Source organism: Harmonia axyridis, chromosome 5, assembly GCF_914767665.1.
Source record: "Harmonia axyridis chromosome 5, icHarAxyr1.1, whole genome shotgun sequence".
NCBI classification, from domain to species: domain Eukaryota; kingdom Metazoa; phylum Arthropoda; class Insecta; order Coleoptera; family Coccinellidae; genus Harmonia; species Harmonia axyridis.
Window position 1 is genome coordinate 35,612,824 of NC_059505.1, and position 15,192 is coordinate 35,628,015.

Here is a 15,192-nt window from a genome sequence, read left to right on the forward strand (position 1 = left end):
CGGCAAATCTGTAAATTCGCCACTGAATATTACAAATTAAATATTTTGACCTGTTGAAGCCTTAAAAAATTAACGACATCATCTATGTCGATCAACATAAACAATATAATCGCTCATTTCCTACAAAACGGAAATAATAAACTTATCACCCAACCATCCAACATCCAAACACCGATTAATAGTCGTACAAACACAACAGTACTAAATCTCATGTTACAAAACGACGTCAAAATAACCATTTAAACTGCATTCAAGTACCGGTACGAAAATACGCCAAACTTCTAGCGAAAACAAAAACGCCGAAAACAAAATAGCAACAGATTTTGAAAACAAAATAAACCGTATATCATCAGACGCATCAAGAGGATCGGTTTAAACGCTTTAACACCTACGGCTATTTCCGAGTAGGCTGTGCATATATACGGACGCAGGGAGAGCGGTAGAGTCTACGTGGATGTGACACTGACTTGACTTTCTGTCTCCAGATGCACACCATGTCGAAATTCTTTGATATTCAATATGTCTGAGGAGGCCGTGAAGCGACTTAATACGGATCTAATGAGAGATGGAAAAAGTTTAACATGTGCGTGAACGTTGGAGGTTATTTCGGTTTTGGGTTCTTTGGTGAAATTAGGGCGCGAAGCGCGAAAAAATTGTGGGATGGTCGGGAGATTTAATTGGGATGCTGGGTGTGGGATTATAGGAGATGATGAGACAGTTTGGAATCTGAGTTGAGCACCACTAAAAATTAGGCAAAAGTTTAAGATACATTTTCGTCAAAACTACTTGTCCAATTTAGACGTTTGTTTTTTGAATGACAGGTTATTTTCTTCTGAATATCAGTGTTCAAACCGTATGTGCATAAAAATCTTTATTTTACAAATACCGGGTGTCGCAATTATAGCCTGTAATTTTCATCAAATTTGTAACACTCTGCAGAATGTAACAGTTACATTATCAAGTTGGAATTAAACTTATACTTTAGCCTTATCGTTTTTCAACATTTTCTTTTTTGATTCAATTCATTATCTTTCTGTAACTCGAGAAACAACATTTCATAACATGACATGATTTTATTGAATTTAATTAACATTAATTAATTTATTTTTCTACATTCATGCAAAAAGCAAAACTTTATTGAACTATATTTAGTGAAAAAAGAAGTTGCAATAAAAACTTTATTGCACTAGTGCAATAAAGTTTCTACTTCAACGTGCTGTCATCATGACAAACAAATATTTCAGCCTGAAGGAAATAACGATGTACAGTTACCAAGTACTAGTACGTTTACAGCAGTAACAAATGAAGAAGTACTTCACTACGAAATATTCATATTGAAAATTGCACCAATTGTTCATTCACTTTCAACATTGAGGGTAAAAATAAAGTTTGAGTTAAATTGTTCGTAACGTATTAGTTCCTGTTTCAATGCAAATCGATATTAATAATAAAGTATTCAAGTTGCGCTTTTCATTTTCCTGCACCTAGTGCCGCACCTCAATAAATAATTTTTTGGTTTTTGTATGAACGTAGAAAAAATGTTGTATGAAACTCGTGCAAAAATTGTTTATTGCACTCGACGTGTTGTCCAACTCGGCCTAACGGCCTCGTCGGACAATTTCACGTCGAGTGCAATAAACATTCACTTTTTGCACTTGTTGCATAAATAACTATTAAACTTCTTTCACATATTTATATGTTTATCTGTTCACATTTTTCTTTACATATTTATATATTCAGTTATTTACATAGATATATATCAACTTATTTATATACTCACTCATTTATTTGTCTGTTCCAATATTTGCTAGTGGATCGATAGCTCTTTCGGATCCTTTTATTGTTGAATAGTTGTAGTGTTTGAGAATTCATTTCCTTTTTGTATATTTTTACTTTAACACAGGCTGATGACCATAGCAGTCGATGCCTTCATTCAAAGTGAAAAAAAAATAACGAATATAACGAGAAACTGAATCTTACAAACGAAAAATATGTTCAAACAGCAAGGGAGGGGGAAAATTGGTGTTACAGAGGAATTGCTGAAAGATTTCATATTAATCACACAATCGTGTCATTTCTTTGACTGGTAGAACAGATATTGTGATCATTAATGGAAAACTACATTGGAGATTTTAAAAAATTGAAAAATATCTACATATTAGAGATTTTAAAACCACATATATAGGATAAGGATTTTTGTAGATGAAAGATGATGCTCGGCCATACGCCACTCGAGTTGAGAGAAATTATCTAGAAGAAGTCGGTTTCGTTACCAGGGTATGGCCAGCTCGGAGCCCGGATTTAAATCCCATAGAGAATCTCTGGTATATTCTTGGGAGAAGATTACAGGAGGAACGTAATTTGAATACTTTGGAAGACGTTCTCAGAGGAATCAGTCTCTTCGGAGAGAGACATGTACCAAAATGACATAAAGTCTCTTATTTTAAGTTATTCGAGGCAGAGATGGGAATACTCGATATTGAGACTGCCGTTTAACTTTTTTCTTTTTATTTTGTTCGGATTGTTGTTGTTATATTTGGATCTTCATTTTCTTTCACAAGATATCCAACTTGAATTTGGCATAGATATTCTAGTTCAAAATTTCATCATGTGCAATATGTGCTAATTTTGAATGCAAAATTTACAGGGAGATATATATATTTTTTTGGACTGAGCCTTCTTTTTTCCTCCAGGAATTTTTTTAGGTGGAGAAACTTCGATCCGGTACTACACTTTTTGTTTTCTTGTAGTTTTTTCGGTGTTGCTATTATCACCATTTCAAATTGCATCATTCCATTCAGTAAACTCTATATATCGGTCAAATATCTCTAATGACTAGGTGAAATATATTACCTATAACTAATGGTAGCTATGATATAATGAAACTTTGAAATTCTTTTCTGCAAACATGAGTCTAACACCATTAATATTTGATTTACTGGTTAGTGTTCAAGTTTTACATATGAATTTTCAGGGATTCCTAATTTCATTAAAGAACAAATAGGAAATAAAGCAATAAAACAAAAAGTTTAATAAGATAGGTTTATTTACAGAGGGAGATACATTTGGTTCAATAAATATTAGAGTTCTACAAGATGTACAACATTACATTGAACTGGTTCAAGATGCCTTACATGGCACATATCTACATTCTAGTAGCTTTCTAGTGATCTAAAGGAAACTATACTCCGATATTCCTTTCAGATATAATTTAGGTACGTATATTTACAATATTATATGGCACATTTCTACATTTGTCGAGTTTTGTGTACGATTCAAACGAATATCAGCTGATTGCTAAATTATATTGGTAGTTTGATGAATATACTTCATATTTGGGCTCAGGTACATGGTGAAAAGTATCTTTCAAATTGAAAATGTCTTTTCAAATTAATATAACATGGGTTAGGTTTGGACTAGACATCCACACATTTGAGATGAGTATCATAAAACGACAATTTTTTTTGTTTTAATTGTATTTCCCTGTAGATTAATAATCATGCTTCCTTTGAATTTGTGATTATCGAAAAAAAATCAAATTTAATTCTTTCGTATTTCTACAAAGCTCAAAACTTCAAAAAAGCATAATTATTCATCAATATTGAATATTAATTAATATAACAATGAGTCTCCTCAAGAACGAGCACAAGACATGGGTGTCTATCAATTTTATCAACAAAAAAAAATCTGCACTATAGGTAGTAGGCATATCAAGTTCCTATTTTATATATAAACCAAATGAGTTCACAAATACTGATGAAGATGATAATCATTGGCAAAATCCAGCATCCTTTAGAATAAAATAATAAAATTTCGCAGGTAGAATCTTCGAATTCTTTCTGCACTTTTACATTGTTTGAAACTTTTATATCAATAGTAATAGATGTTAAGCAAAAGATTGCCGATTGGCAAAAGGGTTTCTGAATCAGATGAACAATTTCCATTGATTGAAATCGGTTCTTTTGAAGGAGGCAAAGAATGCGGAGATTCATGACAATGTTGATAGTTATTCATGCTTTCTGTTGCATTCCTATCGATTGATTGGTGGTATTTCAATAGAATATAACAAAGAGCATAATATAAATAACATCTGCGCTACTGATCATTACAGAAGAACCTGATGTAATCTAAAATAACTGAACATTTCTATTGAAATAGAGTATTCGTATGTCAAAAGTAGCTACCTATACTTATCTATTGTCGTGACTAGAGAATAATCTATTATTACATCTCTGAATTTGCATCTATTCGATTATTATTCGCGCTTTCTAATCAATTTTCATGATTCCGTTGGTTTGCCAATAAATTAAGTTTCTCACTTCAGAAATATAATAATGGACTTCTGTTCAATTTTCTTGAATAAGGTATATTTTTTCAATGAATGATGCGAATACATGTTTTTTGAAATGAGTTTTATGACTTTTTCGCAAAAGTCATTTAGAATGTAATTCCTTCAGTGTGTGAATATAAAAGTTTCATCCAATGATAACTATTCGATTGAGAAATTCAAACGAAAAGAAAAACATCTTTTTTTGGTGAAAAATCACCTTTTAAAAAAGTCAGATATACATCTGTCAGTGAAAAGGATATGTTTGTTTAGCAATGATACAACAATTTGAATTGAACGCTTTTTAAATATGAATATGAAGTGCATATCAATTATTTGTACATATTGATGATTGGCCCATATAAAAATGTAGGTAGATATACAGGATGTTCCTAACTTGAAGGTACAAATGAACAGGAACTATTATTGGATGATTTCGAGTAAAGTAACCTAAACAAGAATTCACAAAAACTTCGTTTTCGAGATACAGTAGGAGTTTTTCCAGTAGCATCTCAATTTCTCAAGATATTCAATAAATATTTAGCAAAGATTTTAGAATTGGGAGAATTTGCAAGGTGTTATTTTTGAACAAGGTACCATTCTTTCCCTCCAGAACTTTTGAGTTGGATGTCACTGATAGATTTTCTCAGTTTCAAAGAACTCGTTGGTGCCTTCCAATTTTTTTGGTATCGCTATCGTTTTGTAGTAAAATAATGATAAATTGTAGTAATGCAGTAATGAGTTCATTAACGCACTGTTTTTAGTACTGTAATGAACTCATTACGATACTAAAATAGAGAAATAAATGATCTATGATTCTTCTTCTTTTCATTTGTACTTCCGATTTAGACACAACCTGCAGGTTGTTCCATTTTTTTTTTGCAGTCCACAATTACTATTCATGGTTTGGTATCAATTCTATGTTGTCTTGCTTTCGTTAATGTTAATTATGTTCAATAAAGAGTCATTCAGATTAATCATCTAGCATAAATAGCCCCGTAATAACAATTTTTTGCAGTCGGTTAACAAAATTCATCCGCAACAAGTACAACCCAACAAAACAAGAAAAACATTTCTATCGAGACAAACACACAAATCGTTCGATTCGTACACAACCAACATACTCAAAACTCTCCTTACTGAAAGTCTCAATACAACTTTCAAGAACCCAAATTATGCCCATGGTTGGCTAGATGAAAATAAGGGGCATAACCTCCAGAACCCGCAGCCTGCAAGGGATACGCATAAGGAACATGATGCGAATACAGCAGACCAGAATGCGTATGATGTCCAGGAAAACTAGGAAAGCCGTTACCAGATCCGACACCAGGTGGCGGCACAGTCGGCGAGTTGACGTCCATGCCAGGGTTCTGCTTTTTCCACTTTGTCCTTCTGTTTTGAAACCAAATTTTCACCTGGGTCTCAGTCAGACTGAGGCTGAGGGCCAGGTTGAGTCTTTCGCACACACTCAAATACCTAGTGGTCTTGAATTTGTTCTCTAAGGCCACTAATTGTTCGTAGGTGAAGGCCGTACGGGCCCGCCTAGGTTTTCCGGCACTCTGTGATTTAGAATCACTTTTCTTCTTCTTCGCGTTGGGGTCTTTGGGGTCCTCGCTGATGTCGCTCTGCATGTCGTCCTCTTCGTCGGAGTTGTGGTCCTTTCCTGGAGAGAAGAGAAGAGTTAGAATTGTTTTTTTCGGAAAGTTTCATAAAGTGTTGTTTCTTGATATTTTATTTCAAATCTAGTGTGAAATATAAGGTAGTGAGAGTTACTGGTAGTATTTTTTTTAGATTTTGAGCAAGTGTATGGTTTCACATGATAATATTCCACTCGCTGTGGATATGTGGCCAAATTCTATTCCATATGTCGCTCCCGAAAAAAAATTTAGAAACTTGAAATTTTCAGTTCAGGATTGAATTTCGAATGTAGAGATTGAATTTGTTACTAGGGGAAACCCAGCAAGGCATTCCTCAAATATGGCAGTTCGAAATTTTGTTTTGTTGGCCAGAATGTCGAGTTAAAAATGCAGAATTTTTTTCGTGATAATAAAACGTATACAAATCGTAAAAATTTTGCGTGTATATCTATAAACTAACAATTTGAATATGTTTTAACCCTTTTTAAGTTATTATGATGTTTAGTTTTGGCAACGTCGCGTATTCTAGGAATATCGAGACGTATGTTTTGTTTGATTATTAATGGGATGTACTGTTATCGGAAAGAAAAGTTGAAGTTTGATAGAATAAAGTTTTCGGTGTTTGATATAACGGTTTTGGTTTCATTCACGGACATTTTAAATATATTATGATTACAGTTCATTAGAAGGACAGTTTGCATTTTATAAGTCCCATTTTGTTCCATTTCAATCCTTTACCCTGTTCCCTTACATCCTTATACAGTGCGGTGCTGTGTGGAAGCAGAGATCAGTTTTTATTGCTAAAACTATTATAACATCATTTTTATTGGTTCAAATAGGGAAAATGCAATAGAATAATTGAATGAAACTTGGACGTTTTGAGTGCATAAAGTGCGCTATTAGTGGAAAAACGTGCCGAGAGTGATTTCAACGCTTCAAAAACAGTGATTATGACGTCGAAGACCAGCTAGGCGATGGAAGAGAGAAGGTTTCCGATTATGCACAATTAGGGGCATTACTTGCTCAAGACTCGTGTCAAACGCAACAAGAATTGGCAGGATCGTAGGGAGTGACGCAACAAGCCATTTCAAACGCCTGAAAGTCATGGGAATGATTCAGAAACAAGAAAATTGGGTGCCGAACGAGTTGAAGCCGAGAGATGTTGAACATCGTTCGTTTGCAAGGCAAAGACGGAAGGGATTTCTGCATCGCTTTGTGACTGGAGACGAAAATTGGTTTCATTACGATAATACCAAACACAGAAAATCATGAGGACATTCCGGCCATGCTTCCACGTCGATGGCCAAAACGAATATCGGTCATTTTCAGCATTTGGTGGGACCAGCACGCGTAGTGTATTATGAATTGTTAAAACCGACTGAAACAATAACAGGCGATCGTTTTCAAATGCAATTAATGCGTTTGAGCCGAGCATTGAAAGACAAACGGCCGCAATACAACGATAAACATGATGAAGTGATTTTACAGCATGACAATGCTCAACCCCATGTTGCGAAAGTGGTCAGGACATACTTGAAAACGTTGAAATGGAAATTCCTACCCCACCCGCCGTATTCTCCAAACGTTGCTCCCTCGGACTATCACTTGTTTCGATCAATGGCTTACGGCCTGGCTAACCAGCACTTCCGGTCTTATGAAGAAGTAAAAAATTAGATCGATTCGTGGATCGCTTCAAAAGATGACCAGCTTTTTCAACGCGGGATTCGTACTCTGCCGAAAGATGGAAGAAAGTAGTGGCCAGCGATTGACAATACTTTGAATCATAAATGTATAACCAGTTTTTTACAATAAAGCCTCGAATTTGGGAAAAATGGCGGAAGCAAAGTTGTATATTTTTTTATATATTTCTTTTTTTTTGACTTCACCATCGATACCGTTGATGATACGATAAAACTTAAAAGTACAACTCGAACAATATTATAAATCGCATATAAGATTCTCGTTATATTAATAGCTATAAGAAATAATGTCAAGTGAAATGCCCAAAATGTACTAGAACACAAAATCCCTTAATTTCAAGCGAATAACCTGAAAACGAACAAGACCATAGAATCCCTTTTCTTCTTTTTCCCCGTACGAACGAACCCACCATAAATTAACGTAATTTAAAATCTGGTGCGGGGGTGGGGCTCTCGAACACAAACAGAACGAAACTCAAATCAGAAATTCACGAAAGGATAAACGATGATGAAGTAAAGTCCGCAATAAAGACAAACTGAGCGCCTTAATGATTCAGACCCGGGAAACTGCAGGGAAACTCCTGAAGGAACCGTTTCCTCGGCCGCCTTCCCTCCGAGCCCCTCATAATTAATACATCTGCTTAAATCAGTAGAAGCAAAACCAAAGGATTAATTACAAAGTTCACGGCTTGATAACGAGCCCAGAGGTAATTACGTTAAGACTGTTAATTACATGTCCCGCCGTTACTCTCGTCATGGCGTATCACTTTCGGGACTTAACCGCCCCTGCCGCCCGCCAGGGGCGGCACGGCGAAAGGGGAACTGGGAATTGAAAGTGGATCCGTTTTTGTGGATTAGGTGGAAATGTTGGGTTTGGGTTTTTGGGGGTCACCGAGTATAGTTCCTATGTTTATTTTTTTAACCAGTATCTCATTTTTGAGATTTAGAGAGAAGAAATATTTTCAAGATTATTCGAATGGAGAGTATTGAAGAGAAGAGTATTCAAAAATGAAATCAACTATTGTTTATACAGGGGTTTCACATAAAAGGTTTCCCCTTTAATGTTACATAGGCGTACAACTTTGCTTCCGCCATTCCGAAATTCGAGGCTTTATTGTAAAAAACTGGTTATACATTTCTGATTCAAAATATTGTCCATCGTGCTGGTCAGCCAGGCCGTGTGCCATTGATCGAAACAAGAGATAGCCCGAGGGAGCAACGTCTGGAGAATACGGCGAGAGGGGTAGGTCTTCCCGTTTCAACCTTTCCGAGTGACCACTTTCGCAACATGCAGTCAGCATTGTCATAGTGTGAAATCACTTCATCATGTCTCTCGTTGTATTTTGGCTGTTTGTCTTTCAATGATGGGCTCAAACGCATTCATTGCGTTCGATAACGATCCCCTATGATTGTTTCAGTTGGTTTCAACAACGCATAATAGAATACGCCGAGCTGGTCTCACCAAATATTATAGTAATGAACATATTTTTCGTGTTCAGTCGCAATGCGATGCAGAAATCCCTTCCGTCTTTGCCTTGCAAGCAGCTGTTCACAAGCAGACAAACGCAGTTCAACATATCTCGGCTTCAACTCGTAGGGCACTCAATTCACTTGTTTCTGAATCATTCCCATGACTTTCAGGTGTTTTGAAATGGCTTGTTGCGTCACTCCCAATGATCCTGCCAATTCTTGTTGCGTTTGACACGAGTCTTGTAGTCATGTAGAAAGTAAACGTCATTCACATCGATATCTTCTAATTCCGGCCGTAGAAATCATGAATCTTAGTTCGGTAGCGCAACATATTTACCGTAACATTTCATTTCTGAGTAAGTAAGGTCTTATCACACCACCAGGCGAAAAACTCGTAGGAAAAGATATTTTTCAGTTGTATCTTGTATCTAATAGTGACATTGAATCTGTGATATCAAAAAAACTATTCAACATTGCGAACACCTTATATTGCACTTAAAAGAATCCTACAGCGAAAATAAATGCATAGTTCAGTCTTATGATATTCATTGCCTTTTTAAAATAACTGAGAAAATTGCCTGATATCTCAATCTCACAAAACCAAGCTTGTACACTGATCATTGTATGAGAAGACCGTAAACAACATTTCTTGTTGGATAGATCTTAGATATACATGAATTAAACCTGTATATGAATTGGAACCAAATGAGGTTGCTGTTGCCAAAGAATATTGAGAAGCAAATCTCACGCAAAAACATTGCAATTGCAAATAGGGAGTGTGCTAATAACAGATCAGTTTCAGCCATCACATAATTTGCAGATTGTAAAATCACATATAGAGTGCAAATGGAAGTCATGGGTGCTGAAAAATCCTAAATCAGTATTAATGAGACAAAAAATACCTAGCAAGTAATAACTAAGAAATCACCTTTAATTCTGGAAATTGTCAAAAGATTGAAATTCATGTTATAAAACAAAAATAATTGGTTTAATACTCAAGTAACTAGGATATTATGAATTGGTTAGGTACCAATGTATTATTAGAAACAGTTTTTTATCCATTCGCTTCGATATTATGAGGTTGACTCTGATTGTTCGTAGAGAAAGATTCCTTGGTATTTAGGAGCCATAATTATATATATTCAGTTATTAAAGTAGATTGATTACATGGTAACGTTTAATGCGAAATTTTATTACAATCGCGTAACCTGAACTTAGGGGAATCCAAGCAGAATATCGAGAAAGAAGTAACAATATTTTCGTGACACAAATCCGATTTGAGTTGATATTTTACGTGTAGATACATATAGGTACCTATTAAATAACAATTTAAAACTTCGTTCGCAGTTTTGAATACATCAATAAATCCTGGACGTATTGTCTGCATAAAAAATCCAAGAAAAAAATAAAAAATTAAATTGACAATTGAATAATTTTTGTTGAAAATTTATCCTAAAGAATCGACCCCTGGCTGATCATACCACCTTAAAATCGACACCCTGTAACGTAACAGATTTGACACCTTTTTCTATACATTTAACCTGCATTCAATGTTGCCATATCGAGCAATGGAAACGAGACATTTTAAATTTTTTATCCTCATATTAATAATCTTCTTTTTTAAGTAGTTACTTTTTTTAAGGTTCAAATGGTATCTATCTATCTTATTGAATAAGTTTCAATACTAATTTTCTTTAGAAGGATCATTCCTCACTCCAGATTAATCACCAAAACCTCCCCATCACATCCCATAAACGTCCAGATGCAACGCGCGATCCTCCAACCTACCCGGATCCACAATCGACGGACCATCAGCAGCGTGCGAAACGTTGCACGGCAGACTTACCGACGGACGCGGCGCCACCGCATTGCATTGTTTTGGCGGTGAACGGACAAATGAATGCGGTTAACACGTTTGACGGTTGTTACGTATTGATTTCACAAACGTCCGTGATGTTCTCGAATTACCGGCGTTTAATCATAGTCCCGGAGTCCCGGATTTGGCGTTTTAATCGACGCGGCGCGATCTCTTTCCCCCGTCGGCCTCCCTTACTCCCGTATCCCCCCGGTGGTTCATGGTCTGCTGGTCCTGTAATGGTTGGTTGGTTGGGGGACGATTTCGATTCGTTTGAATTTGCTGGGTTATCTACGGAAATTTTTGGGGGTAGGTCGTTTTTGGAGGGAAATTTGGGTAGAAGCGGCAACATCGGGTCTGGTGGTACTTTTGGTTGCGTTGTATTGGTTGTGTGAGTATGACGTAAATGGTAGGTTAGGAGCTAATTGGTTGATCTATGTAGAGATTCTCGGGTTTGACCAGTCAGATAGCAAAGTGTCATTTCTAGTACCTGGTACCTAATTCCGTGACACCCTATATTTCTTTGTTTCATCAATGAAAATACTCAAAATTAATCGATTGTATCACATTTTTACTACACATAAATAAATAAATTCACTATTTGAATCAAATTACTATTGACAAATGCGAAATTGAACGAAGAGGATTCAAAAGTTACAAAGAAGATTCGAAAAAGCTGCAAGGTATTATCTAAAGATTTAATTTAAATGTAGGTACATAGTGTAATGGCATTTGAAAACAAAATACTTATACATTCTTCGGTTTAATCTATATTGTAATTATAATCAGAAATTATTTGGATCACAACAACAATAATAATTTCGATTTCTTCTATATAAAACTTTCCTTATAGGTAGGTATATCTGGACAATGGTTCATGAAGTGATTTGAACAAAAATATTATTGAAATAATTTTATTCCAATATGAACAGATTTAGTCGGTGACCTATCAGTTATAACTAGATATGAACAGCAATCCAGAAAATTGTAACTCATCGGAATATTATAATTTAAGCTTGTGACAATCGTCAGTGAAGTAGAAAAGTTTATGCGATCATCAATAATCAAAATTATAGGTCGTTGCAAAATGGTGAATGCGCAAGGTACAACAATTAGAATAGTGTTAGTTCTTCAAAAAGGCGATCAATTGTGTTCAAGAACGAAATTGAGGAAGAGAAAAGGTTGTGTCACCATAAGCATAAATATTAAATTTGTCAGTAGGTAAATTACTTAGGAATGATAACTAATAAAAGAAAATCTGAAGAGATAAGTAGGTAACTAATGACTTAAAGCAACATTTATTTCGAATATATAGACATATGGGTACAAATAATGTGATTGAAATGTGAAAAATAGTCACCCAAAACTTGATCAGCAACATCATATACAACGAAAGAAAGTAAAAAAACAAGAAAATACAAATATAATTAAATGATAAAAAGTGAAAAATGTATCTACTGCTTATAAAGATCAATTTTGAAATGGGCTGATGTATGATATTAAAATGAATAGTTAAACTTGTGTAACTCCGTCCGTGGTCAAAGAATCTCAAGCAGACTTGACAAATGAATACATAGGTGTTTTGAAATTTCGTATCTTGGGTTATTCTTCAAAATGAGGAACCAGTGGGACTATTATGGAACACATCTTCATACAATCGAAATAAGAATGTTTAAATTACTTTCTATTTCAATACTCATTAGTTGTAAGTTTCATCTAGGATACACCTTAGGCATCGGCAACAATAGATATCTACATGGTGTTCTAGAAGCCCTAGATATAACAAGCTTTGATATTTGCTTCATTCTAAACATTTTTTGCCTATAAACATTGGTCCGAGTCATTTTCGTTTAGAAGCTACGAAAATTTGAAATAATTTATTTTCATATTTCAATCAAAAGTAGGCCAACTAACGGAAATACTAATTGATATGACAACTAGAATTTTTTGTTGATAACTACTTCAACAACATGTCATCACGTGATCTAACAAGGCTTGTTTCTCTAAACACGGTATATAAACATCAATTATACGAACATGTAGGTATATGGGAGTTGCAAAATTCATAGTTACACCAAGATGATTTCAACAGAATTTTAGGATCAACGTTTGAGGTTTGTAATAATGATTTGATGTCAGTAAATATTATAAATGATCGTTCAAATGCAGATTTTTCTGAATTGTTTTTGGAGCAACCTTTTTGAATTCATTGATAATCTACAGCTCAACATTATTTGAAATACCTATGTGGTACCACCACGATGATGTTTTGCCACACAGATGGTGACGAGTAGCTAGTTAAGTGAAAATTTCCCAAATAAATGGATACCTTGGCCACCTCGTTCACCGGATCTCAGCCCTTTAGATTTTTATTTATGGGGACATACCTATGAAGCATCTTGTTCTTCATGTTGAAAACACATATCTATCATCAACACTTGATATATGCAGCAAAACAAATGAGAAAGGACTCAATTTGATCCGACGAGTATGGGAAGCTTGCGTTCAAGCCGAATGTGGACATTTCCAACAATTTTTATTGTTTATTGTTGAGGAAGGTCGATACAATATTTGAAATTCAAACATATTACTGACTTCAATAAGAAAATAATGTTTTTCAAATACTTCTAAACGAAAACGTATTATACCTATATTATTCATTCGAAAAATAATGTTACTAATAATCTTGTAGAGCACCCTGTATATTGTCATTGTGAAATTTTTCATTACACAATAATGTTACGCGAAATTATCTACATTCAATTTTGTGAAGGTGTATAGGTAATTCTCTTTTGATTACTCAGCATAGCTGTTTTCTGTTCATTTTATAGATACGCTCAAATCCTTCTAGTAATTAAAAATGCGATCATCCGTTTATTCTAACAGATTGAAAGGAAGTCTCCTTACTGTAAGTTTCATTAGAATTATACCTTATTCGTAGATATTTTATTTTTAGTTGTTAACTGTTTGTTTTTTTTTTCGTTAATTCATTGCTAATTCTACTAATGTCTTATTGTTATTTTGTTTGCATCCTTCCTTTTGAACGACTTTTCTACTTGTGGATTTTATTTGGTGATGATAATATCGTCTGCTACGAATTTTGAAAGCTTGTCAATACGTAGCAAATTCGTTAAAAAAAAATGGATACAAGCAAAACATTACAAGCCTATTAGTTGAACTACAAGCCTGTTAGTTGAACATAAATAAATAGCAAAAAATTATAAGATACTAGTCGAAATAAAATGAACATAAACTAACAGTAAAAAACCAAAAATGACGTCAAAGGCTGCGAATAACGGAAACTCAGCAATGAATATTGAACCAAATCACTTGAAAAAAAAATATATTTAACTTACCAGTTTCACTCTCTTCATACTCAACAGATTCGTCCATGGGCTTCCAACAACACATCTCGTCACTATAAACATTTTGTCTACCCGTAAACTTATTAGGGTCCAGTATATTCTCCACAGAGAACGCCAACCGTCTATTGTTCGAAATCACCGATGGACTCCTATCTGGAGGAGACTGCGACCTACTGAGGTCACTACATACACTCTCCGACCCTTTGGAGTCCTTACTATACAAAAATTCACTATTCGACTCGTTTTTCTGGATCAAACCCTCAAAACTCCTCAACTGGTCGTGCCTCCTCGTCAAATCCACCGGACACAAGGAAGCGTCATCATTCTCAACATCCACGTTTTCATCTTCATCGTCTGTCAACTTATCGCACATATCCGCGTCTCTTGAATCATCCGATATCCTCTTCGGCAACAGGAAGATTGGTCCTTCGGATCGGATAGGCGAACATTCCTTCTCGGAGCTCTCAGTGCGTTCCATCATTAACATTGTCATCATTGACCGTTTACGGCATAACCGACGCTTCGTGATCGCTGAATCAACCGATCTACCAAGCCAGTCGATCTACTGAGGCGATAGCAGTGATAGCAAACTCAGGGTCTACGTTGCGGGCGCGCAGAATGGCGAATAATCAGCGGGGTGGGGGCCGGTCCGGCTCCATTGGACCGAGGCACGGTCGGACGCGTCTCCGATTGGCCGGGGGCGTGGCGTCGTAAACGCGGAGGAGACAGACGGTTTATTTGCTTTGTAATTATGGATATGATTTGTAATAACAAAAGGAGAGGGCCGGGGAATTATCAGGGCCTGATTGCAGGGGATATTTTGAAACAAAAGCCACTT

The 15,192-nt window shown here is 35.4% G+C and overlaps 1 protein-coding gene across 1 annotated transcript; it reads right to left on the bottom strand.

The window, feature by feature from the left end:
- Positions 1 to 5,191: 5,191 nt before the first annotated feature.
- On the bottom strand, positions 5,192 to 14,905 carry LOC123680130 (homeobox protein slou). Its single transcript, XM_045617842.1, has 2 exons — positions 14,346 to 14,905; positions 5,192 to 5,990 (listed from the first exon to the last, which is right to left on the bottom strand). The coding sequence occupies exons 1-2, from the start codon at positions 14,848 to 14,850 to the stop codon at positions 5,488 to 5,490; spliced, it is 1,008 nt and encodes a 335-aa protein (XP_045473798.1). The 5' UTR covers positions 14,851 to 14,905; the 3' UTR covers positions 5,192 to 5,487.
- Between the last annotated feature and the right edge of the window lie 287 nt (positions 14,906 to 15,192).